The sequence below is a fragment of the Bos mutus genome, chromosome 9 (assembly GCF_027580195.1).
Source record: "Bos mutus isolate GX-2022 chromosome 9, NWIPB_WYAK_1.1, whole genome shotgun sequence".
NCBI lineage: Eukaryota > Metazoa > Chordata > Mammalia > Artiodactyla > Bovidae > Bos > Bos mutus.
Genome location: NC_091625.1, coordinates 32,235,895 through 32,262,204, shown reverse-complemented (window position 1 = coordinate 32,262,204; position 26,310 = coordinate 32,235,895). Strand labels below are relative to the sequence as shown.

The following is a 26,310-nucleotide window of genomic DNA, read 5'->3' as shown; positions in this document are numbered from 1 at the left end:
CCAAAGCCTTTGACTATGTGGATCACAATAAACTGGAAAATTCTTCAAGAGATGGGAATACCAGACCACCTGACCTGCCTCTTGAGAAATCTGTATGCAGGTAAGCAACAGTTAGAACTGGACATGGAACAACAGACTGGTTCCAAATAGGAAAAGGAGTATGTCAAGGCTATATATTCTCACCCTGCTTATTTAACTTCTATGCAGAGTACATCATGAGAAACGCTGGGCTGGAAGAAGCACAAGCTGGAATCAAGATTTCTGGGAGAAATATCGATAACCTCAGAGTTAGATTAAGCTACAACAAAAACTTTAGAGATTTTAGAGACTATATAATGCAGATTTTAGAGACTGTATAGTATGAAGTGGATTTGCTTTCCAGAAGACTGCTACATTGATAATTTGGATTCAACAGGACATTTGACCAGGAAAATGTTAAGATGGTTGGAAGTAAAGCTAAATCAAAAAGAACAGGTTTGGTGAAGAAACAAAAAATACATAGTCTCTTACCTATGGCTGATTCATGTTGATGTTTGGTAGTAACTAACAAAATTCTGTAAACCAATTATTCTTCAATTAAAAATAAATTGAAAAAAAAATGGATTGACCATAAATGTATGGATTTATTTCTGGACAATCAATTCTGTTCTATTGGATTATATCTTTATGCCATTACCACATTGGACTTTATCAAAAAGCTTTTGTGGTGCAAAAGACACCCACAAGAAAATGGGTGTCTTGTGAAAAGAAGAAAATGAAAAGATAATCCACACTATGGGAAAAAATTTTTCCAAACCTGGTGAGTACAAGTCTCTGATAAGTCTCAGATAAGAGACTTGTATTTAGAATATACAAAGAACTCACAACCCAATAATAAAGACAATCCAATTTTTTTAATGGCCAAAAGAGCTGAACAGACATTTCTCTTCAGCAGATATACAAATGGCCAACAAGCAAATGAAAAATGTTCAACTCTTCTTTAGCCATCAGAGAAATGTAAATCAAAACCACAATGAGATACCACTTCGCACACCACCCACAGCTATAATCAGAAAGACATAACAGAAAAAAAAAAAAAGATAGACAGACATGATAATAAGTGTTAGTGGGGATGTGGAGAAATTGGGAAGCTTATACATTGCTGGTGGGAACATAAAACAGTGCAGATACTTTGGAAAACAGTCTAGTAGTCCCTCATAAGGAGTTACCACATGACTCAACAACTTCATAGACCCAGAAAAATGAAAATTTGTATATAAATGTTGATAGCAATATAGTTGTTATTAAAACAATCACTGGGGCTACCCTGGTGGTCCGGTGGAAGGACTGTGTTGTCAATGTAGGGGGTGGGGGTAGTGAATGGGGGCAGTGAGGGCAGAAATTCGATCCTCGGTCAGAGAACTGGATCTCACGTATCACAAACAAAGATTCCGCGTGCTGCAATGAAGACCCGGTGCAGCAAAATAAATACGTAAATAGTTTTTAAAAAGTCACCGTATAATCATACTGGGGCTGCATGGAGATACATTCTATGTATGCTGGATGCAAGGTCTTAACAAGCACAAATTCTCCCAACAAAATGTACCAATTAATCACCTATTAGTTCATTTGGGAAACCTTTCCCCTTCCTATCCTTTTTAGTCTTCTGCCTTTTCTAAGCAACCCTGTGTATAAGATCTCCCTCCAATCTCAGGAAGATTACTTGCCTAGCTTCTGTCAAGCGTTGACTCCATCTTATGTCATTTGTCTCTATAGTAACCAACTAAAAAAGCTGCTATGCTGAGCGGTGGCTTTGTGCAAACAGTGGTCTAGTGTGAAGATGTTTTAAAGATTTGAGTCCTCTCTTTACTTATCACTGAATTCTTTCTGGTACCAGGAAAAGGAGAAAGCCTCTAACAAACGGGACAGGTGGAGAGTGAAAGAGAAAAGGATGGAATGTAAAACATGAAGGACAGTGGACTCCAAGTAGAGACTAAGTTTAGAAGGAAATGAGTTAAGAGCTTCATTTACAAGAAGACTAAGAACACAAGGTTAAAAACTAGATACAAGAAACAAGATAATTATCAAGCATTTCCATCCCTATTCTTCTGGTCAGAAATAATACCATGATGTTAACATCAACAGATTGCCCACAAGAAACGTAACCATGGTGCTTCAGAAAGCTGACTAATATGGATGAGATCCAAAAGGTATTTAACGGTTTAGTCCAGCTTGGTTAAGGGGCCAGACACAGCTTCTCTCTTCAACAAACTTGTAACCTAATGGTGGGTAGCACCGAAATCAAAACAGGGAAACTGTTGTTAATGAGGTGGGGCAGAGAATGGAGGAGGGGAATGTACTTTAGGTAACGAACATGAAAACCTTATTAAAAGCATAAGGATGCGTTCCGGGATCCATCGTCCCCCACCTCCCAGTCACTCCTGCAACAGGAAGCCTGGCGTCTGCAGCTTCAATGGGGAGCTCCCACAGCTTTGCCTTGGCCGCAGCCTCCTCTCACTCCCAGTATCTACCTGGGCAAACCTCATTCATGGAGCTTTGTTCCTCAAGAGTTCATTAATCAAGTCATTACTACAGTGTCAGCCAGCCTGTGGGTTCTTCCAGGAAATTATACCAATTGCTTTTCTACCCATAAAGTCCACTTTAAATATTATCTGACACAGTAGAGAGAAAATAGAGAAACACTAAGTCAGCAATTAAGGGAGCAGGATCCTGAGCAGCAGTGTCCTCATTTGTTATATGGGGCTAATCTTACCTTGCTACCATACCAAAGTGTTGCATGAATCAAAAACAGGTTATTTAAAAGCTTTTTATAAATAGTAAAGAAAACATCATACCATATGTATATGCATAGGTACCATGTATCTATATACATACCACACACACGGCCTTTCTTGTGACATCAAAATTTGGTTCTCATAGTTTTCATTCCATCCTCAAAGAAAGGCAATGCCAAACAATGCTCAAACTACTGCACAACTGCACTCATCTCACACGCTAGTAAAGTGATGCTTAAAATTCTAGAAGCAAGGCTTCAGCAATACGTGAACCGTCAATTTCCAGATGTTCAAGCTGGTTTTAGAAAAGGTAGAGGAACCAGGGATCAAATTGCCAACATCCACTGGATCATGGAAAAAGCAAGAGAGTTCCAGAAAAACATCTATTTCTGCTTTATTGACTATGCCAAAGCCTTTGACTGTGTGGATCACAATAAACTGTGGAAAATTCTGAAAGAGATGGGAACACCAGACCACCTGACCTGTCTCCTGAGAAATCTATATACAGGTCAGGAAGCAACAGTTAGAACTGGACATGGAACAACAGACTGATTCCAAATAGGAAAAGGAGTATGTCAAGGCTGTATATTGTCACCCTGCTTATTTAACTTATATGCAGAGTACATCATGAGAAATGCTGGGCTGGAGGAAACACAAGCTGGAATCAAGATTGCTAGGAGAAATATCAATAACCTCAAACACGCAGATGACACCACCCTTATGGCAGAAAGTGAAGAGGAATGAAAAAGCCTCTTGATGAAAGTGTAAGAGGAGAGTGAAAAAGTTGGCTTAAAGCTCAACATTCAGAAAACGAAGATCATGGCATTTGGTCCTATGGCAAATAGATGGGGAAACAGTGGAAACAGTGGCTGACTTTATTTTTTTGGGCTCCAAAATCACTGCAGATGGTGACTGCAGCCATGAAATTAAAATATGCTTACTCCTTGGAAGAAAAGTTATAACCAACCTAGACAGCATATTAAAAAGCAGAGACATTACTTTGTCAACAAAGGTCCATCTAGTCAAGGCTATGGTTTTTCCAGTAGTCGTGTATGGATGTGAGAGTTGGAGTATAAAGAAAGCTGAGCACCGAAGAATTGATGCTTTTGAACTGTGGTGTTGGAGAAGACTCTTGAGAGTCCCTTGGACTGCAAGGAGATCCAACCAGTCCTTCCTAAAGGAGATCAGTCCTGGATATTCATTGGAAGGACTGATTTTGAAGCTGAAACTCCAATACTTTGGCTACCTGATGCAAAGAGCTGACTCTTTGGAAAAGACCCTGATGCTGGGAAAGATTGAGGGCAGGAGAAGGGGATGACAGAGGTTGAGATGGTTGGATGGCATGACCGACTCAATGGACATGGGTTTGGGTAGACTCCGGGAGTTGGTGATGGACAGGGAGGCCTGGCGTGCTGCGGTTCATGGGGTCGCAAAGAGTCGGACATGACTGAACTGAACTGATACAACTTTAACCATTACTGTTCAAGGTGCATCTAACACTTTCTATTCTGTACCATACTGATGTGATTACATAGTCACCTTTCCTACTGGACCAAACGATCTTTGAGGATAATATCCACGTATATTTTTGTCTTTGAATATTCCACAGAGTCTAGCACAACAATTTCACATAATAAATGGTCTCTCTCTCTACATGTATAATGAGTTACTATTATTAAAATCATTACTGTAGGAGCTATTCCTTCTAGAAACATCTGTAAACTACAGAAAATCTCTACATTCTACATTCATAGAGAAATTTTTCTTTAAAACTATCATTAGGGCTTCCTTGGTGGCCTAGGATTCTTAAGGTGACACGGTTTTGATCCCTGGTCCAGAAGATCCCACATGTCTCAGAGCAACTAAGTCAGTGAGCCATAACTACTAAGTCAGCACTCTAGAGTCCGATAGCCACAACTACTGAAGCCCGTGCGCCCAAGAGGCCATGTTCCACAACACGAGAAGGCACTACAGTGAGAAACCTGTGTGCCACAGCTGGAGAGGAGCCCCACTGACCGCAACTAGAGAAAGCCTGCACATAGCAATGATGACCCAGTGCTGCCAAAGTGAATAAACCTTAAAAAAAACTATCATTAAATTCTGACATCCTATAACTAATAATAGGGAGCTCCTTTAACTAAAGATCATATTACAACCAGCCTTACATGAGAATTTTTTTTTTAAAGATGGGGACAATAACATAAATGTGTTCTGAAAGAGAATTCAGTATAGTGACAAATAATTACCATTTATATTAATTGGTATTACTATACCAATATATAGAGAAAAACCATTTATTATGACAAATCATTGTGCCAGGTAAAATTTAGGAATTAAACAAAGGCAAGAGGTCAACATTTCCACACCTATGATAACTTCTGCAGCAGGCAGCGTCTGAGATTTGACTTAATTCTCAGTTGCAATACATTTTAATTCAGTGTATTTTAACTTTGTGGATCATAACAAACTGTGGAAAGCTGTTAAAGAGATGGGAATACCAGACCACCTTATCTGTCTCCTGGGAATCCAGTATGCAGGTCAAGAAGTAACAGTTACAACCCTGGTTGACTGGTTCAAGATTGAGAAACGAGTGTGACAGGGCTGTCTGCTGTCACGTTGTTTGTTTAGTCTATACTCTGAGCACATCATGAGAAATGCTGGGCTGGATGAGTTACAAGCTGGAATCAAGACAGGCAGAAGAAACACCAACAACTGAGATATGTGGATGATCCCACTCTAATGGCAGAAAGCAAACAGAAACTAAAGAGCCTCTTGATGAGGGTGAAGGAGGAGAGTGAAAGAGCTGGCTTAAAGCTAAATATTAAAAAAATTTAAGATGATGGCATCCAGCCCCATTACCGCATGGCAAATAGAAGAGAAAAGGTGGAAGTAGTGACAGATTTCCTCTTCTTGGGCTTCAAAATCACTATAGATGGTGCCTGCAGCCATGAAATCAGATGTTTGCTTCTTCACAGGAAAGCTATGACAAACCTAGACAGTGTGTTGAAAAGCAAAGACATGACTCTGGCAACAAAGGTCCACATTGTCAAGGCTATGGTCTTCCCAGTGGTCACATATGGTTGTGAGAGCTGGACCATAAAGAAGGCAGAACACCGAAGAATTGGTGTCTTTAAACTGTGGTGCTGGAGAAGACTCCTGAAAGTCCCTTGGACAGCAAGGAGATCAAATCAGTCAATCTTAAGGGAGATCAACCCTGAATACCTTTTGGAAGGACTGATGCTGAAGCTCCAGTATTTTGGTCATCTGATGTGAACAGCCAATTCACTGGAAAAATCCCTGATGCTGGGAAAGATTGAGGGCAGAAGGAGAAGAGGGCATCAGAGGATGAGATGGCTGAATGGCATCACCGATGCAAGGTACATGAACTTGGCAAACTTCAGGAGATAGTGAGGGACAGGGAGTCCTGGTATGTTGCAATCCATGGGGTCTCAAGAGTTGGACGCGACTGAGTGAACAACAATCGTAATTTAGTTTAATTCTAGTACATTTAACTCACTCTTTCATCTAGCTTTGTGTGTGACCTCAATTTAACTTCAACTTTAAGATTCTGAAAAGCCCTCTGTAGATGAGCTTTGGAACTCACAAGCAAGCTGCATCTAGTCTGTTCAGAATTTAAGGTGTGTATGCACAATAGCAGGTACTTCCTCTGAGAAATGTCTGCAGCACACGACCCCACACTACAACCTACAACTTATATGACCACATCGTTTCACTCCATAGAACACCCTTGATAAATGAACAACAAGTGGATTATATACATAGATTGCTAGGGCTGCCATAACAAAATGCAAGACTGGGTGGCTTAAACAATAGAAACCTGTTTTTTCACAGTTCTGTTCTGAAGGTTCAAAGATCAGATGTCAGCAAAGTTGGTTTCATTTGACCTACAAATGGCTACTTTCTTGTGTCCTCAAGCGGTCTTTCTTCTGTGCATGAGTACCCTTAGTGTCTCTTTTTATGTCCAAACTTCCTCCTCATATAAAGAAGCCAGTTAGAATGGATTAGGGCCCACTCTAAGAGGCTCACTTTAACTTAAAACCTCTTTTAAGGCCCTGTCAGCAACTACAGTCAGTCTGAAATACTGGGGGCATATATATGAATTTGGGGGCAGGGAGAACAGCACAATTCAGCCCATAACAATAGCTAACTAGGTTCATTTATCTCTGTCCTAGGCATTAACTTAGTCTTTGTTTGTTTCAGAGCCAAAGCAACCTTTTTCAGCCACACTTCCCCCAAGCAGGCTACACAGAGAAAAGTTATTTGAGGATTATATTCCACGTAGCCCTCTAAGCTGGAGAACGCAATGGCACCCCACTCCAGTACTTTTGCCTAGAAAATCCCATGGATGGAAGAGCCTGGTAGGCTGCAGTCCATGGGGTCGATAGAGTCGGACACGACTAAGCAACTTCACTTTGACTTTTCACTTTCATGCATTGGAGAAAGAAATGGCAACCCACTCCAGTGTTCTTGCCTGGAGAATCCCAGGGATGCGGAAGCCTGGTGGGCTGCCGTCTATGGGGTCGCACAGAGTCGGACATGACTGAAGCGACACAGCAGTAGCAGCAGCAGCCCTCTAAGCAGTCCATGGGGTCGCTAAGAGTCGGACACGACTGAGCAACTTCACTTTCACTTTTCACTTTCACGCATTGGAGAATGAAATGGCAACCCACTCCAGTGTTCTTGCCTGGAGAATCCTAGGGACGGGGAAACCTGGTGGGCTGCTGTCTATGGGGTTGCACAGAGTTGGACACAACTGAAGCGACACAGCAGCAGCCCTCTAAGTGTCATGTGGGTCCCCTTGGGTACTTCACATATGACAACATTCATGGCAACCCATCTGCTGCAATGTGGTTAACTGAGAGTCACCAAGAAGTTGTTCAGCAACAAATCTTACAGACTGTCTCTGAAACCAGAATAATGCTTTTACAATCTTTCCCCCTTAAGGCATGCCATTTAATTAGAAGTACACAAGGGCACATCTGGAAATCCCTGTGGTCTTCTGGAAGGTATTATCGTTGGTGAGGAACCTACTGGAGCGAATACCCAAAGGTTCTTTAATACTTTTGAGGAGGAGTAACAATAAGAGTTAAGACAGGAAGTTCAGTTCAGTTCAGCCGCTCAGTCGTGTCCGACTCTTTGCGACCCCATGAATCACAGCACGCCAGGCCTCCCTGTCCATCACCAACTCCCGGAGTTCACTCAGACTCACGTCCATCGAGTCAGTGATGCCATCCAGCCATCTCATCCTCTGTCGTCCCCTTCTCCTCCTGCCCCCAATCCCTCCCAGCATCAGAGTCTTTTCCAATGAGTCAACTCTTCGAATGAGGTGGCCAAAGTACTTGAGTTTCAGTTTTAGCATCATTCCTTCCAAAGAACACCCAGGGCTGATCTCCTTCAGAATGGACTGGTTGGATCTCCTTGCAGTCCAAGGGACTCTCAAGAGTCTTCTCCAACACCACAGTTCAAAAGCATCAATTCTTCGGCACTCAGCCTTCTTCACAGTCCAACTCTCACATCCATACATGACCACAGGAAAAACCATAGCCTTGACTAGACGAACCTTTGTTGGCAAAGTAATGTCTCTGCTTTTCAATATGCTATCTAGGTTGGTCATAACTTTCCTTCCAAGGAGTAAGCGTCTTTTAATTTCATGGCTGCAGTCACCATCTGTAGTGATTTTGGAGCCCAGAAAAATAAAGTCTGACACTGTTTCCACTGTTTCCCCACCTATTTCCCATGAAGTGATGGGACCAGATGCCATGATCTTTGTTTTCTGAATGTTGAGCTTTAAGCCAACTTTTTCACTCTCCACTTTCACTTTCATCAAGAGGCTTTTGAGTTCCTCTTCACTTTCTGCCATAAGGGTGGTGTCATCTGCATATCTGAGATTATTGATATTTCTCCCGGCAATCTTGATTCCACCTTGTGTTTCTTCCAGTCCAGCATTTCTCATGATGTACTCTGCATAGAGTTAAATAAACAGGGTGACAATATACAGCCTTGACATACTCCTTTTCCTATTTGGAACCAGTCTGTTGTTCCATGTCCAGTTCTAACTGTTGCTTCCTGACCTGCATACAAATTTCTCAAGAGTTAGATCAGGTGGTCTGGTATTCCCATGTCTTTCAGAATTTTCCACAGTTTATTGTGATCCACACAGTCAAAGGCTTTGGCATAGTCAATAAAGCAGAAATGGATGTTTTTCTGGAACTCCCTTGCTTTTTCCATGATCCAGCGGATGTTGGCAATTTGATCTCTGGTTCCTCTGCCTTTTCTAAAAACCAGCTTGAACATCAGGAAGTTCACGGTTCACATATTGCTGAAGCCTGGCTTGGAGAATTTTGAGCATTACTTTACTAGTGTGTGAGATGAGTGCAATTGTGTGGTAGTTTGAGCATTCTTTGGCATTGCCTTTCTTTGGGATTGGAATGAAAACTGACCTTTTCCAGTCCTGTGGCCACTGCTGAGTTTTCCAAATTTGCTGGCATATTGAGTGCAGCACTTTCACAGCATCAAAGGCAACAGTAAAGGCCTGGAGCCAATTCTTGAGGCTTCCAGTGAGCTATTAGGGAGGGCTTCCCCCGCCCCTTAAATACTCATATATGACATGTTAAATAAAAGAGTTTAAAGAAAATAAGCCAAAAATATTGGGTTGGCCAAAAGGTTTTTGGGTTTTTCCATAACACTTTACAGAAAAACTCCAACAAACTTCTCGGCCAACCCAGTAGTAATATCCAGGTAAATCTCATTCTTGATGCTGAGAACAAATCTTACACACTTTATAATGACACACCTATGAGCAGTGGACATAGGAGCCTGGCAGGCTACAATCCATAGGGTCCAAAGAGTCAGACATGATGAAAGTGACTTAGAACATGAGCAGATTAAAAATGCACTTGATTTTTACCAAACTTATAAAGTCATTTTTATAAAGCAAATGGATTTCAATCTCCTCATAACAATGCCTGCAATAATGAGGAAACTGCATATATACCAGTCTCAAGAGAATCTTGTTTTATACTTCAAATGGTTATCTTCTATGTCCTGTGTGTCTTACAATTTACATTTCATCTGAGGTAGCCTCAGGCCCAGCACTAATAACAATGAACAGAGAATACAGTTTATCAGTCAATGTAATTTGCACCTGTCACCACAGTATGACTCTTATACTCTAATTTGTACAAATAACTGGGCTTGAGGAAACCCTTTCCAGTAGATCGTGGTATTTGCTAATCCATCGATGATAAAATGTGATCCTCACTCTAAGTAGTTTCCCTAAGTGTGGGAGGCCTGGGATTAACTGTTCCGTTGTTGTTCTACGGCTAAATTGTGTCTGACTGTTTGTGACTTCATGGACTGCAGCATGCCAGGCCTCCCTAGCTGTCTCTTATTAACTTTCAAAACACCATCAAATGCAGAAGTCTCATTAAATGCAACCTGCAATGAACAGTGTCCAAAGAATGTTAACTGAAAAATTCTCAGCACCATACTAAGAGAAAACTTTCAGCATAGATGACACTTAAATCATTTTCTCTCTGAATTAGCCAAGTTTAGTGGTTTCATTCAAAATACTTCAAAAATGATGGTTTATGCACCAGGAAAAAAAAATCCCTTTATATTGCTCTTATTTAGAAAATAGAAACAGCTCAACAACCTTACACAAATGTGTTACAAGCTCTCCCTTTCCTACAAAGGTAGTCAAGAACAAATAAATTGACGCTGAATGTGCAATAATCAAGTAAAGATTCCTCTGAACTTGTTCGTGGTGCCATACATTTTTACTTACTAACGGTTCAGGTCATGAATTTTTGGAAAATTGCACGTCTTGGTAAGCTTTCGTGGTCTCTACTCGCTTTTTCCCTTCTCTGCTTGTTATCTGTTGCCTTTCGGTCTTCTGATACTTCCATTTCCTCCTTTTTATGTTCCTGCTGTGTCCACCGAACAGGAGAAACCTGGTGTAAGTGATCCAACCTCAAGTCATCTTTTTATTCTAGACTTTCCAGATTGGAACGTGAGAAAGACGACCCGGGTGCAGCCCAAATATTACCTATTCCACAAAGTGTGGGTGGAAAAATGTGTCCTTGCCCTTCATTTTGTATCTATTTAACTAACGGCACTGTCGTGCCCAAACGTAGATATTGGCCAAGAACTAGATTTCCAAAATGGCTTTGCTCCTTTTGAGCTGACATCAGTCTATAAAATGCAATTTACTTCCACTGCAACCAATCCTTCCTTCTAACCCAAATATTACCCAATATACAGACAACTGAACCTAACCTAGTGCAGACAACAGATTCGCATCTCCTAAATTCAGTAAAGAGCCGACACAGCCGTCGACTGATGTGAAGGAAAGAGTCAGAAGGGAAAAAAAAAAAAAGACACAAACCCACTACACAAACCCCAGAGGCGGGTGTCGCCAGGATCGCGCCCTCCCGCCGCCGTGCCCACAGCGAGCACGCCTTCCCGCCGTGGCCACGCCTCCTGCCGCCTCGCCGTGGCCACGCCTCCCTCGACCCCGCCCCGTTGCGGCCACGCCCGACGTGAGGCGCGGGAGCCGCCGGGCCGGGGGCGGGGCCTGCGCCGCCCCTCCCCCCGCCGCCGCCGCCGCCGCCGCCGGCGGCCTCCGCGCGGGCCTCCCAGCCCGTATTCCACTCACTTTGTTCTCCGCCTTTGTCCTAATCCACACCAGCAGGTGGAGCCGCAGTTAAAGTTTCCGAGTCCATTCCGGGAGCGGGAGCCCATCTTGCTCGCCGCGGAGGCCCTCGCTGGAGGAGGAGGGTCAGAGCTCGGGTACAGCCAATCGCGGGCAACGCTGCTAGTTATCAGAGCAGAATGGGCTGTAGTTTAGTGAAATAGGAAAGCTGCAAAACACTGTGGAGTGTTCCCGTGTAAATAAAAAGAGGAAAAAAAAGTTTCTCAAGTCGCCGCTGCACGACGTCGGGCCGGCGCCGGGGCGGGGGTCTGCGCTCTCCCGAGCGGCCGCGCGCTGGACTTTATTGTGCCGCAACGAGCCCCCCGTCCCCATTGTTTGTGTTTTTTTCAAAATATGGCAAAGGTTCAGGTGAACAATGTAGTGGTGCTGGATAACCCTTCTCCTTTCTACAACCCATTCCAGTTCGAGATCACCTTCGAGTGCATCGAGGACCTGTCTGAAGGTGAGTCGGGCGCCCGCCCGCCGCCGGGCTGTCAGTTGCGGGCTGCAGACGTTGAAAGTTTCCCGGGCCCGGCCTCGCGCGGGCGGCCGGGGCTCGGCGCCGAGCGGGCTGCGGGCTCGGCTCTGCGGAGGGAAACTTGAAGTTGATGGACGACGGCCGGCCAGGCGCGCGCAGCGTTCGGCCGCCGCTGGGGCGCCTGCCGCGGCTCAACTTGCGAGGAACTTGTTCGAGCGGAGGTAGCCATGTTGTCAGCTTTGTCTGGCGGGCGGGCGCTTCGCGAGACCCGCACTAGCGCCCGCGGCGCCGGCCGGGGGTCGCGCCGGGCTGGCCCCGAGCACCCAACGGCCTCCGCGGCCCCGGCGAGGAGGTGGGAAGGCAGAGGCATGTGTGTGGTCGGCGCCGGCGAGTTCGCAGCGGAGCCATCTTACCGAGAGTAGAGAATTGGGCCACCGACCCCGGCGTCACGACGCCTCCTCTCCGCGGGTGACGAGCGCGGCGCCCCGCCTGCCCACCTTCCTGCCCCCCAGCAAGAGGCACATCCATTTTTAGCGCTCACGCTGGAGTTACCGGACTCTCCGGGGTGGCCATGCCCGGCCGCTTCGGGGAGGGGAGCGAGGCTGTCCTCGCGCTGATTTCTGGCTCCCTGGACCAACCAGTGGGGGAGGCGGGCGCAGGCTCGCCCCTCGGCGCCACGGGCCGGCGCTCTCCGGGGGCCGCGGGTGCTCCCGGGCCGGCGCTCCCCAGCCGGCACCCAGGATGCTCGGGGCGCCCGGGGATGCTGGCGCGCAGGCTCGCCCCGAGCAACGTGGGCTCCTCATCCTTAGTGACTGAAATCTTCTCTCCTCTCTCTCAGGAAGAAACGTATTGCTAAGCTAGCAAGTTACATTTAACGTGAGAGCAGAAATACGTAAAATATTTAAATAATTTCCAGGACTTAATCACTGGCTTCTAGGTAGTTTGAAAGACTTCCTTCAAGAACGTGTTGAAATCTAATTACAGCAACTCCACATCCAAATACCCTGAACATAACACACAAAAGTGGGCTAGGAAATAAAGTCCTGATGGCAATGCAAAATTTAGTATTTTTTTCTAAGTTCGTTTTAAGGTCCTCAGAAAGACATATAGCATGTGCAGTAAGAAATTTAGAAAGCTAAAATTTGCCAAGATCTTTCCGATTTTATTAAAACCATCCAGTGCTCCATTTTCAAAATTTCAAGGGGAAAAAAAAGTTTAACTTCATCGATGATAATTTTACAGCTAAATAGGGGACAGACTTTGTTTGAACTTACAATTATGTTTAGCAAAATGCATTTTAAATTATATGCTAATCAAGGCATGTAAAGCATTTTCACTTAAAAAATTATCCTTTAATCCCTGTATAATGTATTTTAGGTAGCGTGTAAACTATTTCAATTACGAAAACCAACATATGCTCACTGTAATAAACTTTTTAAAAGTTGTTCATACATATATAAAGTAACAGTCCTCTGTACCTTCCGCCTCCCTGTCACTCAAAAGTAACCATAATTACCACTTTAGTGTGTGCTGTTCCGTACATTGTAGTTCTACTACAAATATAAAGCACATATGCACATACAATAGTAGGCACATTTTGAAAGACAATTCATTTATTAAACTAATTCTTAAATGGGCCGTTGCTAATAAAAATTAAAGGGGATTTTCCTTATTACCAAACTTTGAAGCTATTTGGTTACTAAAGAACTGCCATAAGCATTTCGGCCACTAGGCCCATTTTCATGCCCACTAGACTAATTTTTTTGGTTTTACAATCAATCGCATATAAAAGTTGACAAATGCAAGAGAAATACAATAAATGAGTCCCTCCCAATTTATAGTACAGTGTTTTAGGCATTAGAACTTCTTGAAATTACTGGTATTTCTCAAGTGATATCTTCCATTTTAGGAGCCAGTTCTCAACAAGGAAGTTAGATGATTCAGGATGTTGTTACAGGGTTTTGACAATGGATGGTTGAAACCTGCCATTGATGTGTTCCATTTGTAATGGGATCTTTTCAGAACCAAGCTGAATCCTATCAGAATTTTTACAGTACTGATGTCAGGAATACACCTTACTTTGACTTGTCTACCTCACTTCCCAGGCATTTATACTGGGCATTTATTTAGTACTTTTTAAGAGTTCAAGCTGAGTCATACCGAAGCTGCAAAGGAATCTTTCAAAAAGGTGCCATGCTTATGTTCGCCACCTAGAGGCTGTGTGGATTAAGGAAATAGAGTTTACTTAGCAAAGACTTCTTATAGTCCCATCTTTTATGCTACAGTTTTTTAAAATATTTGTTCTTGAAAGTGAACTATAGAATAGTCCAATGAGAAATTTTTACTGTATAATTTTGTTTCAAGTTCCAAAGCTTGGCCGCCATTTTTCATACTTTAAATTGTCAATAGCCCTCACGTATTTTTACTTTCCTTTAAAAGCTGCCCTGTAGCTTTGTTTCAGAAAGTCTTTGAGTACTTTGCTTCAGAAAAAGTCTGAGTACTTAAGAGAATTTAGTTGAAATCTACTATAAGACCTCTACAGGGGTAGGACAGCAATCCACAGATACAAGGAGAGGCTCTCCTGTAAAGTCCGGGAGATAGGAGACCTTGGGTGTGTTTGATCTGATGGTCACCAAGCCTGTACACATTTTCATTGACTTTACTGCTGACTTTCTTATACCTTCTGTGGATTGCTGATTTCTCTTCTTTACTGAATGGAGCCTTTTTAAAAAATGTTGACCAATATCAATACTTTGAGCTGTCAGTTGAATACATACTTAAAACATAACTGAATGAAGCTTCATACTTTAAAACCTCAGGTTTGTACTAATTCACAAAGACTACATATGTCCCCCTATATCACAGGTGTTCCCAAATAGAGTAATTAGTTTGAAATTTACATGGTGACTTCCCTCACTCCCACCTCAAATGGAGACACTTGGGAGACTGACATTACCATGATTAAATGAAACAGTTAACTTTTTAAATAAGTGAGTAAACTCCTTCAAACTATCACCTGTGTAAAGCATTTCATCCTGTCCCTTCTTGTTTCAAATACAGGGGGCAAGGGAATGAAGCTAGGTTCAAAGAAAAGATTAAGAACAAAACAACGGATGCTAATTTATAAATTAAGTATTGTGCGTTTTAAACTCGGTAGCTATAGCAAGCATCCATAGCATAAAAGTTAAGGTACCCTGAGTTACAGCCTATACTCCTTAAGGCTAGATTATCTATCCCCCTGGCCTCTGCCCTCAGCCATGCCTTCCCACCTCCCGCAGTTAAATTCCTTTATTTCACTGTTGATTTGAGAGCTAAAAAGGGAAGAATCTATCTTCCTTAGATTTTTGGAAAGAGTCCAGGCTTTGGAGTCACAGAGACATAGCTTGGATTCTGATTCTTCCATTTACTAGCTGTGTGAATTTGGGTATATTACTTAACCTATCAAGAGTCTCAACTTTGTGTAACAGGTATAACTAAACCCATGTGATACCTACAAAGCTGTTGAGGTTTTGAATAACAGGTGTGAGGTGGCAAAGCCAATGCCCAGGTATTTTATAAAGGGAGGTTTTTAAGTCATAACCACGTTCTTGCACCAGACCACAAATGCCAGCTTATAACAATTAAGGCAAGAGCACGATCCATAGTAGTACAAATACTTATGGAATGAACAAAGAATTATGGAAACCTCTGTGTGACAATTCCCAGTCTTTTTACTTAGCTAGTTGAGTAGTTTCCATACCCCTTTCTTCTTAAAACCATTTCTCCACTTGACTTTTGGGTTACCTGCTTCACTGGCCACTAATTGGGTAACTTTAATTGATCCTATCTCCCTGACTTCTTAACTTTGGAGAGCCCCCTGGGCTCACTCCCTTGGAATCCCACCTATTTTCAAGGTTTCACATATGGACAGTTTCTAAATTTTTACCAGATATATGATCTCCACTTATTCATTACCTTCTTTATCCCTGGAACTCCTGATGGTTTCCCTTCCCTGCCCCCAGAAAAATAAGTGGCTCTTGCTGGCTCCACCTTCAGGATATATCCACAATGTTACTACTTCTCCCCTCTATGGCTACATGTGGTCCAAGACACCATAATTTCTTGCCTCAATTGAACTATCCTCCTGTTTTGTCCCTTGCCATCTTACAGTCTCTACTAAACACAGCAACTAAAATGATCCTCCTAAGATGAAAGTCACCCACTCCAGTATTCTTGCCTGGAAAATTCCATGGACAGAGGAGCCTGGTGGGCTACAGTCCATGGGGTCAAAAAAAAGTTAGACATGACTGAGCGACTAATGCAAACACACAAAATGAAAATCAGACCATGTCGCTCCTCTCAACATTCAACATTCCAGTGGCTTCCCATGCCACTTCATGAAAAAGCCAAAAATCCTTACGATGACTTCCAAACCCTGCATCCTCTAGCTACACCTTTCACCTCCAGATCTCACAGTCAGCTGCTTTCTCTCCTGCTCATTCTGCTCTTGCCCCCGTGGCTTTGCTTTTTCTCAAGCCTGTGCCTGCTGTCTCGCCTTAGTACTTGCTGTTCCTTCTGACTAGACACTCATACTGCTTGTTCCCTCTCTTAATCTTCATCAGCAAATAGATAATCTCACGAGATGTCAGACGTAGGACCCTGCATCTAGAAATGTACTAGAAATTGAAGATAAAGTGGCCGAGGTCTGGGACAGAACCGTGACACAGTAAGAGAAAGAAGAAACCTAAAGGATCTCTTACTTCAATAAACTGCAGTTTATGATACATTATGAATAAGTAATGCCTAGCCTATTCCTGGTACCTATTTAAGGAACAAAAAGAGCTACAACGTTATACAAGAATGACAACACATGAAGGCATTAGATTCTCCATAGGTGACCCAGAAACATCACCGCCCCCATCCCCGAGTGCTGGTGTAGACTTTGTGGAGTGGATCCAAGAGGCAGGCCACACAGTGCCAAACATCCTCAGAGGACCAGGAGGTCTGAGAGAGAATTTGTATTTGTGGAATGGTGTCCCTCCCCCTACTAATGAGGAGGCTGCTTGCAAAGAGCAGTCATTGTACTCATCTCTGGGTTCTTCTCGCAGAGCACACTGTCAAGGGTGCTCAGTAAAGACTGAATTACATATAATGACTGAACTACATGGAGTGACTTGGCTTGTACTTTATTCTTTCTTGTTCTCATGCCTGTTCCCACAGTGTATACTCTGACACATCAAGTGGTATAAGAAACCTTTGTTTCCTCTTCCCAATGTAAAGAATGGATGACAGGAAGGGGTGCCATGAGGGAGAAACCCACTGTGAACCTTTAACAGTTGAGTTGAAGCCCTAAGGGGCTTCTGAGCCATAGGAGCAGTTGGCAAATAGTGATTTTTCCACTTTGGAGCTCTTTGATCTGGATCTATGCATAATATGGGGTAGCCCTTCCAAAGTGGGTTTAGCAGGTTAAATGATGACATACAGAAAAGGCAGAGGGATTCCTTAGCCAAATAAATTTAGGAAACACCGGATTAATAGTACTGGTATTCTTTACTGAAGGATTTCTCAGACCCCTTGTTCTGCCAGTGTGCTTTATAAATCCTCAAGAGCATTTCCCAAGCTTTTGGCCATGTTGTTTCATTCGCGAGATGCCCTGACCAGGAACCAGTATTTCACATAACAGCACTGTGAGAAACTGGTATGAAATGTACAAATTTTATAAGGAGCACTTACGTGTGTTTCTGGATTTTCTGCTATGAAAAGCCAATTTTAGCAGCCAATAAATGGTGTAAGTGGACATTCAAAGGGTCTTTGATGTCATCTTGTAATTACTGAATATGAAATAATATTTTGGTTTTTAACCCTAGACCTGGAATGGAAAATTATCTATGTGGGCTCTGCAGAAAGTGAAGAATACGATCAAGTTTTAGACTCTGTTTTAGTGGGCCCTGTTCCTGCAGGACGGCATATGTTTGTATTTCAGGTAAGATTATTCTTGGTATATCTGTATGCCAAATACATTTCTAAATGGTCCTCAGCCCTTTCCTTTTGGGCTACATCATTCTGGTTCTACTGCATTCACTTTTTATCTGCTTCTTTCATGTTTTAATAAGTTTATGTGTCATGAAGGAATGCCACCTCCTGGTTACACGTGCTGAGAGTGTTCCTGTGATTTTTACTTCGGGGTTTGAACAGCACGCAGTTAACCTTTCACTGTGGCAGCACACATGTGATGGTTAATTTTGCACTCTTCCTGTGAATAGCCTCTAAGTATGAAACCTTTAGGGTGGCTGGCTGTCCAGCAGCCCAAAACAGGGGTTCAAAATGCTTACTACTAACTGGGATCATCAGTAATATGCATTTTCAGATTATAGTTTCAGACACTAGGAATGATATAACAAAACAACTTTATTTTAGCATTACTGAATCAGTAATTCAGCTAGGTTACCAGGTATGTTAGAAGATAAGAGATCTGTGAGATCTGAGGTCACTGGAAGTCCAGTGGTCTACTAAAGCATCTCCCCTACACTTCTTATAGAGGGTTACTATTACAAATCCACAGCTCTGTCATTTATAAGGAGAAACTCTACTAATAGATAATTATGTTCTCCGATCCCACTGACAGTATTTAGGTCTGTGCCAAGGCTTCAGACATTGTCTTCTGTGTTGAAAAATACTACTCCTTTCAGTGCACATCAAATTGTTGTATACAACTATCCAGTCACTTCTCAGTTATCCATGTTTATTAGAGGAAGATGTTTATAATAGTCCAAAGAGTAACTAGCCATAGTTTTTTAAAAAACTATTATTAATTTTTTTTTTTTTTACAAGTTTTGCCACCCAACAGAATTCCATTATTTAAGTAGAACCCACTGAGAAGACTTAACCAGAAAAAAAAAGCTAAATCTTCTATCCCTGAGCACTCACTTGGTTCACTTCACAGATGAGGCCAATTTAAATGAATACTGTTGGTTAAATAATCCCAGAAGATATGGGCTAAGAATCACTCAAACCTATCTCTCAAGCTACCACTGCTCCCTCCTCTTTCCTAAATTTGAATTCAAAATCTTAGTCTCCTAGCCTTAGTGCTTTTTATTAAAAAGCAACAAGTATTATATGTAAATAAATGGTTAAGGAAAGCTTACATATACTGACTGAAAGGCTCAAATATATTAGTTACAAGTTCTGTTAGAGACTTCCCTGGTGGTCCCGTGGTTAGGACTCTGCCTTCCAATGCAGGGAGTACAAGTTCGATCCCTGGTCGGGGAACTACATGCCCACAAGCCTCCTGGCCAAAAAAAAAACCAAAACATAAAACAAGCAGTTTTATAACAAATTCACTAAAGACTTTAAAAATGGTCCACATTAAAAAAAACAAAAAAAACCTTTTAAAAAAGATAAGTGCTGTTAAGCTGAGTTGTGTGACTGACTGACATCTTAGCGGAGGACGAGGGTATCAGAGATGCCTGTATAGGGAAGCCCTGCACTTGAAAACTAGGTTTAGTCCCACTCTGCTGCTTAGAGACATGTGACTTCAGTCAGGCTCCTAGCCACGCCAGTCATCTCTGAACTGTGAATAATAGCCTACCTCATAAGAATGTCATGAGGAATAAAGCAGTTAAGTATAATCAGTGACAGACAGCTCCCTATTTCTATAATGAGAACTAAGTTTTTATTCTCTTAGCTTCTTGAAATTGTTATATAAAGAAGCACTATTTGCTCTGATCCACAAGCCTAGAGAACCTATACTTCAGATGTGTGCTGTGCTTAGTCATGTCTGACTCTTTTGTGACCCCATGGACTGTAGCCTGCCAGGCCCTCTGTCCATGGAATTTCTCAGGCCAGAATACTGGAGTGGGTTGCCATGACCTTCTCCAGGGGATCTTCCCAACCCAGGGATCGAACCCAGGTCTTGTTCATTGCAGGCAGATTCTTTACCATCTGAGCCACCAGGGAGGCCCACTTCAAAGATGATAATTCGTAATTCAAATCAAGAAACTTGAGGTGTAGTGATATACCTTTCAATGCTGATTTAAAAAAAAACTTGCAAATACATGCCGTATTTTTTAAACAAACTTTTAAAAATTTATCTTTTCTATGTGTTTATGTTGGTTAAGAATATTCCTCAACTTTGGGCTTTAAGTGCTATGGGAAAAGTTCTTAAAAAGTATTTCCCTGTAGTGATTTTCACTTTGGTATGTGTGCACATGTTGCCACAAGTACAGAGGAAGTACAATGTGACCTAGATCACGTGTTCAGCCTATGCGTTTTTTTGAATTCACTCTTATCAGCAGAAAGGTACTAAAATAGTTTTGTGTTTTATGTTTGAAACAAATTACCATAGTGTTCTCCTGGTCTGCCATGATTTTGCCTCTCCAAATAAAATGCCTTCCTCTTAATTAAGTGTGTCAAAGGCTAGCAGGAAGGTGCCCAGACATCTACCTCGTATTGCTTGTTGGAGTCAAAGATCTCTGCTTATCACTTCTCCATCCTAAATCATCTGAGAGGCCTGCAGGCTTCTCTCCTTGATTTCGCTCAGGCTGAATCCTTTAGCAAACAAATTTTAAAACACAAACATGCTTAGAACCAATCTGCTGAGGGGATGGGAAGCAATAGTGGGAGAGGTTCCCATAGCACTAAACCACCTGTTTCCCATCTCTACCCAAAGGCAAACAGCATATTCTCAGGCCCCCTGTTCTATTCTGGTATTTCTCCAAAGAGATCATAAACCACGTAAGGGCAGGAACTGAGTTATGAATAAATTTCAAAATACTCAGTATATACTGTGCCTAGAACCATGCCAGACTTGAGATCACAGAGTTGGATGGGACTCCTGCCCAAGATAAAGCTTAGAATTTTAGGGAAGCTTGAAGGGTAAACATATTTAGATTGTTGGAATACATTAATAGAGACATTGTGTCAAATAATATGAGTGCATAAAGAGTGCTATTAATTATATGTTTGGATTAGAAAGTGCCTTACTAAGAAGGATACATTTGACACAAGCTTCAAAGATGAATTTTTCAGCAAGTTAGGGAAGGAATATATGCAAGACACAAAGGCATGAAGAATTATTACTACTTTTTAAAGAACTTACATTTCTAGACCAAGAGGTGGAGTTAAAGAGACTGTAATGTTGATTGAGACCAAATGTGAAGGGCCTTATAAATGAAGCTAAAAACTGAGGGTTTTTATGTCAGAAATTAGGGTAATCACCTGAGGTTTTTAAAACCCAGTGAAGGGATAGGAATAGATTTGCACTTAGATAGCATTAGCATGTTGGCCATGGTGCAATTAGGCTAACACTGGGGGAGACCAGCAGGGAAGTTTTAGCAATATTCCAGATGAGAGATGAAGACCTGAATTCTGCTTTCAGAGATGGTGGACACTGAGACCCACTAGATGTGGGAGGTAGGGAAGCTGAGGTGACAGGCTTCTAGTCTAGGTGACTAGGTGGGTGTCCGGTGCCTTTCTGTGTCACCTCCCTGTGGTAGGTAGATAGTAATCACGAGTCTTTAATGATAATGGCCTGAGAACACCAGTCAGAAGTGCTCCCAAGCTGAGGCATGAGCTGAAGCGCTCACCCAGGCCCAAGGATGGCCCTTCGTGTCGCAGCAAGAGTAGCCAGTCTGTGGGACTTCATATGCTTCGTGCCATCAGAGTGGCTGCTCTCGGCCATGCTCAGTGCTACCACTGCCTGTCCCCAGCCTGTGACGCCTTCCAACTAAGTCCTTCCTGTCTTCCACGTGGCTGTGGACAGGGCCTGAGCTCTCAGCCACCTCTAGCTCACCTGCCTTAAGTTTCAGCTTAGAGCAGTTTGATTCAAAACAAGATCTGCCTCAAACAATCTCTACCTTCACTGAATTTCCATAGTATGTGGGACTATTTGTATTTTTTGAAATTCTGCTATAAAACTATTTCCACTCCACTTTGAGTTTTATATTAATTTCCTATTAGAATATCTGTGAGGGGTGGGGGGTGTTGACTGGATATGAGAATATGGGTCCTAGGAAACTGGATAATAAACATGTGCTGCCAAAAGGCTGTATGGGATAATTAAATGTTTACTAATTTTTAAGGTCTGAAATTATGACTGGGAAGGTTGGACTCAATAAGACTATTGATTTGTTTACTATATTTTATAAAAGGTTTTATAATTGAATATTGCATAATCCGTCATGAACCAGCACACACAGTAGCCGCACACACGGTAGCCACATGTATTTTCCTCTAGACATGGTGATGTTTTCAGGTACTTAGGCATATTGTGGAGAAATGTATGAGCTATATTTTCTAGCTATAAGTCAGTTTCAAAAATGAGCATTTGCCTTCCCAGTATGATTTCCAAGTTTTGGTTGCTGTGCCCTTGACTGAAGGTGCTCAGTGTAACCAAAACTCCAGTTTTGCTTATGGTTAACAACACTTTGTGCCGTGTGTTTTTTTTTTTTTTACATGATTCTAGGCTGACGCACCTAACCCGGGACTCATTCCAGATGCAGATGCTGTAGGTGTAACAGTTGTGCTAATAACGTGCACCTATCGAGGTCAAGAGTTTATTAGAGTTGGTTATTATGTAAATAATGAATATACCGAGACAGAATTAAGGGAAAATCCGCCAGTAAAACCAGACTTTTCTAAGGTAATACTCCTTTTCATTATTCCTTTTTCATTCATTTTACTGTACAGTTTTTTAAGCAGTTGCCATTTCATAGTACACTATGAAAGTGGCTTTGAGACAAAATAAATTTGAGGTCCTTGTGCCAACTAAGCAAGCCAATCATTGTTCCCTTACCATGGATGACTTCAAAGCTACCTCCAGGTTAGCTATTAGCAGTTAATGTTGGTCAGGCACCTTGAGAGTCTGATGATTTAGAAAACGGAAAGTGCCTCCAGCAGGTCTCTGTTAATGGCTCCCTGTATGGCATTCCCCATACATCATGATTCTATCTATTTCCGTCTTTAGGATGTTCAAATTCCTGTGTGTTGTACTGATTATTCCATAATATTTTGGTCTGTAACATCTCAAAATTGTAGGGGGACGTTTTGTTTTTCATAGGAACATTGTTATCTCAAAACTCCCATATGCCTTGCTTCATCAGCTATTCTCAAAGGTTAAACTACAGGTCTTAAATATTATCTGGTGGTGAAAACAGCTAAGTTTCTGAGTGTGAACCTGAAGTCTGTGACTTGATATTCTCAGAAATACCAAGTACTTTATGATTTTCCATTGGGAACTATAATATTTAGTAACTGGTGATTTTTGTGATATTGAACATAACACTATCTACCAGACCATGTAAGAAACATTACATGGGAGTGGAATGGAATGTTCTTCTTTCTGATAATAAGGCGAGAATGTTTTTTATTCTGATGTGGAACCTTCCCTTTCTAATTTATTAGTTACCTGTATGGCTACTTGTATAGCAAAATGAGAAGGAACTAGAATATTCTGTCTAAGAATGAGCAATAATAATTAAAAGATAGGAAACCATTAATAATGAAAGGTCCTATTTGGGGATACTTTGCATTTTACTTGAAAATATTACTGAAGAAGGACCACATCAAAATCTAGAAAGCACGTTAATTTGTTAAATGAAGCATCCTCTGATGCATTCAAGAGATTCTCTCCCTTTTAAGAAATAAGGATAGAGTTAGATGTTTTGTTGGATAGTAAAAGATCTGAATGATTCCTTCAGGGTCCCCACATCTTGTTTCCATTAGGCTAAAATAATTTCTTTACTGCAGCCCTGTCATTTATTAGTTATGTTTAGTGTATTTTATTTGACTTATACCTTTGTATATGAAGACTTCCCTGGTGGCTCAGATGGTAAAGTGTCTGCTTGCAATGTAGGAGGACCTGGGTTCGACCCCTGGGTTGGGAAGATCCCCTGGAGAAGGAAATGGCAACCCATTCTAGTACTCGCACCTGGAAAATCCCATGGACAGAGGAGCCTGGTAGGCTATAGTCCATGGGGTCGCAAACAGTCAGACACGACTGAGCGACTTCACTCACTCAGTTTGTATATGAATTAGTGCTTTAGGAGTACAAATATAAAGAACCATTCTATTAAGGTCTATCTGTATACAGTGATCTAACTTTCTTAGTGTTTACCATTTATATATTTCCTTTATCCTCTAGCTTCAAAGGAATATTTTGGCATCCAATCCCAGAGTCACAAGATTCCACATTAATTGGGAAGATAACACAGAAAAACTGGAAGATGCAGAGAGCAGTAATCCAAATCTACCGTCACTTCTTTCAACAGATGCATTACCTTCGGCATCAAAGGGATGGTCCACATCAGAAAACTCACTAAATGTCATGTTAGAATCCCACATGGACTGCATGTGACCACCTGCCATCCCTTTAGTACAAATTAAGCTATAAAAACACACAGAACTATTTCCCTGAAATTCCGTAAGTACATAGTCAAGATGCAATGTGAAGAATTTGTTTAAAAAACATCCTGTAGAAAGTTTATAAGAAAACCAGTATTTGAGCAAATTGTGGAATATAAATACAACTATTTTTAAGTAAGTTTTTCTCTAATGTGTTATTTTATTTGTTCTGAAACTAATCTGATTAAAACATATATATTATTTTCTTCTCCTCTATATGTAATTAAAGCACTTAAAAAGAAAAATGAATCATTAGACCAGGTTGTAAAGATGTCTTAGCCTCTTGGATAATAATCTTTGGGCCACTATCTTAACTAACCTTTGAAAGAACAAAGTGCACTTCAACTAAATGTGTCTTCCTGTGATAACACATAATTTGGTTTGATTTAAGGGGCAAATTTCCGTTCTTTTCCCGGCATACCCTTAAAGAAGGGATTTGAAGTAAACTATATGTGACCAAGAACTTCAAGATCTAGTTTTCCAGGCCACTTTGAAGCCTCTTATGTCTACTATTCATATAATGTTAGACAGCATTCAGTTTGGTTCTAAGGTAACAAATGTGGTTAATTGTTTATAAGGTCCTCTGCCTATGATTTTTGTTTTTATAACAGTTTAGGACATCACAACAGTTCTTGAATCATACATCATCATTACCCAGTGAATTCAACATGTCAGAAGCAGATACAAACTCCCTAACTTTAAGAATAGAAGAGTATAATGACTTTGGTTCATTAGATTTATAAAAAATACTATGAACATAACCCTTTAAAACTGTTTTGACAAGTCATCTGTTGTTGGCAGCATTTATATAAAAACAGTAGATTTGGAAATATATATTTAGCTTTATCATATGAAACTATATATATTTCCACATAAAGTACTTTTCTCCGAATCTCCCGACACTCATGTACAATATTTGTGGTAGACAATTTCTAGATAGCTTTTTCAGATGAGGTTTTTTAAAAGCAATCTTGAAAAGGAATGCATTAACTAAACGGGACAAAAGGTTCTTTTTCTTTGATGAGAGCTAAGTCCTTCCTCAAAAAGTTTCTTATGTTCCAGTAAATTAAGTGTAGAATATTCTCATCACTCTTGCTGCTAATCAAGACATTAGCCATATAATACAGAATTATGCAGTGCCTTCATAGCTAAAACTTTTATACTGCACTTTTTAAAAGCATTTATTTTGAGGAAGGGAAAGGGGCATATGTCTGAATATGGATTTGAAGCTGTATATATTTCCTGTCATTCTACAAAGTGACTTTGTGAAGCAAAATTTTGCTAAATGTTAAACTCTGAAGTTTAGTATACCAGATAATTAAAATACTGTCCACTAACTAGTTCATAGACTTTAAAAGTAAAATACGTACGACTGTTAAAACAACATGAAGAAAATTTCATTTTTGTCTAATTGCAATTAAAAGAAAATGTTAAAATATTAAAATGAAAATAAAACTAATACTTTCCAACCAAGAGCTCAGTGATTAATATAACAGGAACACAATACATGCTTATTAGAAATAAAGCATATATAAGCCAAATTACCAAATCAGTTCACAGCTGAGTTTTTATCCTGATTAATTATGATTGATTTGTACTGACATCAAACAGTTAGGTTTTTAAATCAATTTGTAAACTGACAGCCAATTTTCACAGAAGTTTGAAGCTTAAAAACTATTCTCTCTTATTTAACATTTTGATGGTTCTATAATTTTAAAAAATAAAGAGTATTCAAACATTAGGAACTAAGAAACTAGAATGCATAGGTTGTTTTTTATTTTTTCTTTTTAGCTAGACACTGCCTGAAATAACAGCTAGAAAGTTTGGAAATGTTTTTTCCCTTTCTGATCATAGTGAATAGCTGTGTCCTGAGAAGATAAACATGAACAAGTTACTTATGCCACAAAGGAAATAGGCGAGTAGGCCAGAGGGAATGTGGCTATCATTGGAGCTGAGAGAACAAGCTG

General features: G+C 41.2%; 2 protein-coding genes across 5 annotated transcripts in view; one reads left to right on the top strand and one right to left on the bottom strand.

Moving 5' to 3' along the window:
* Nucleotides 1–26,310, bottom strand: part of MCM9 (minichromosome maintenance 9 homologous recombination repair factor) — a 97,063-nt gene that overhangs the window by 43,405 nt on the left and 27,348 nt on the right. Inside the window, exon 8 of one of the 4 annotated variants that reach the window (XM_070376362.1) lies at nt 11,939–14,182. The exons of the other annotated variants lie outside the window; for them this stretch is intronic. Coding sequence (XP_070232463.1) covers nt 14,163–14,182 — 20 coding nt within the window. The 3' untranslated portion in view covers nt 11,939–14,162. Of the gene's footprint in view, nt 1–11,938; nt 14,183–26,310 lie in introns of those variants that run through there. 4 annotated transcript variants of the gene reach the window in all.
* ASF1A (anti-silencing function 1A histone chaperone) lies at nt 11,466–24,544 on the top strand. The gene is made up of 4 exons (XM_070376363.1): nt 11,466–11,950; nt 17,812–17,927; nt 22,407–22,583; nt 24,084–24,544. The coding sequence occupies exons 1-4, from the start codon at nt 11,842–11,844 to the stop codon at nt 24,294–24,296; spliced, it is 615 nt and encodes a 204-aa protein (XP_070232464.1). The 5' UTR covers nt 11,466–11,841; the 3' UTR covers nt 24,297–24,544.

Excerpts from the sequence above, each read along its gene's own strand:
- ASF1A (XM_070376363.1), top strand. The coding sequence starts at position 11,842 with ATGGCAAAGGTTCAGGTGAACAATGTAGTGGTGCTGGATAACCCTTCT. Across the intron at positions 11,951-17,811 it reads CATCGAGGACCTGTCTGAAG|ACCTGGAATGGAAAATTATC; the intron begins GTGAGTCGGGCG and ends TTTTAACCCTAG. Across the intron at positions 22,584-24,083 it reads TAAAACCAGACTTTTCTAAG|CTTCAAAGGAATATTTTGGC; the intron begins GTAATACTCCTT and ends TTTATCCTCTAG.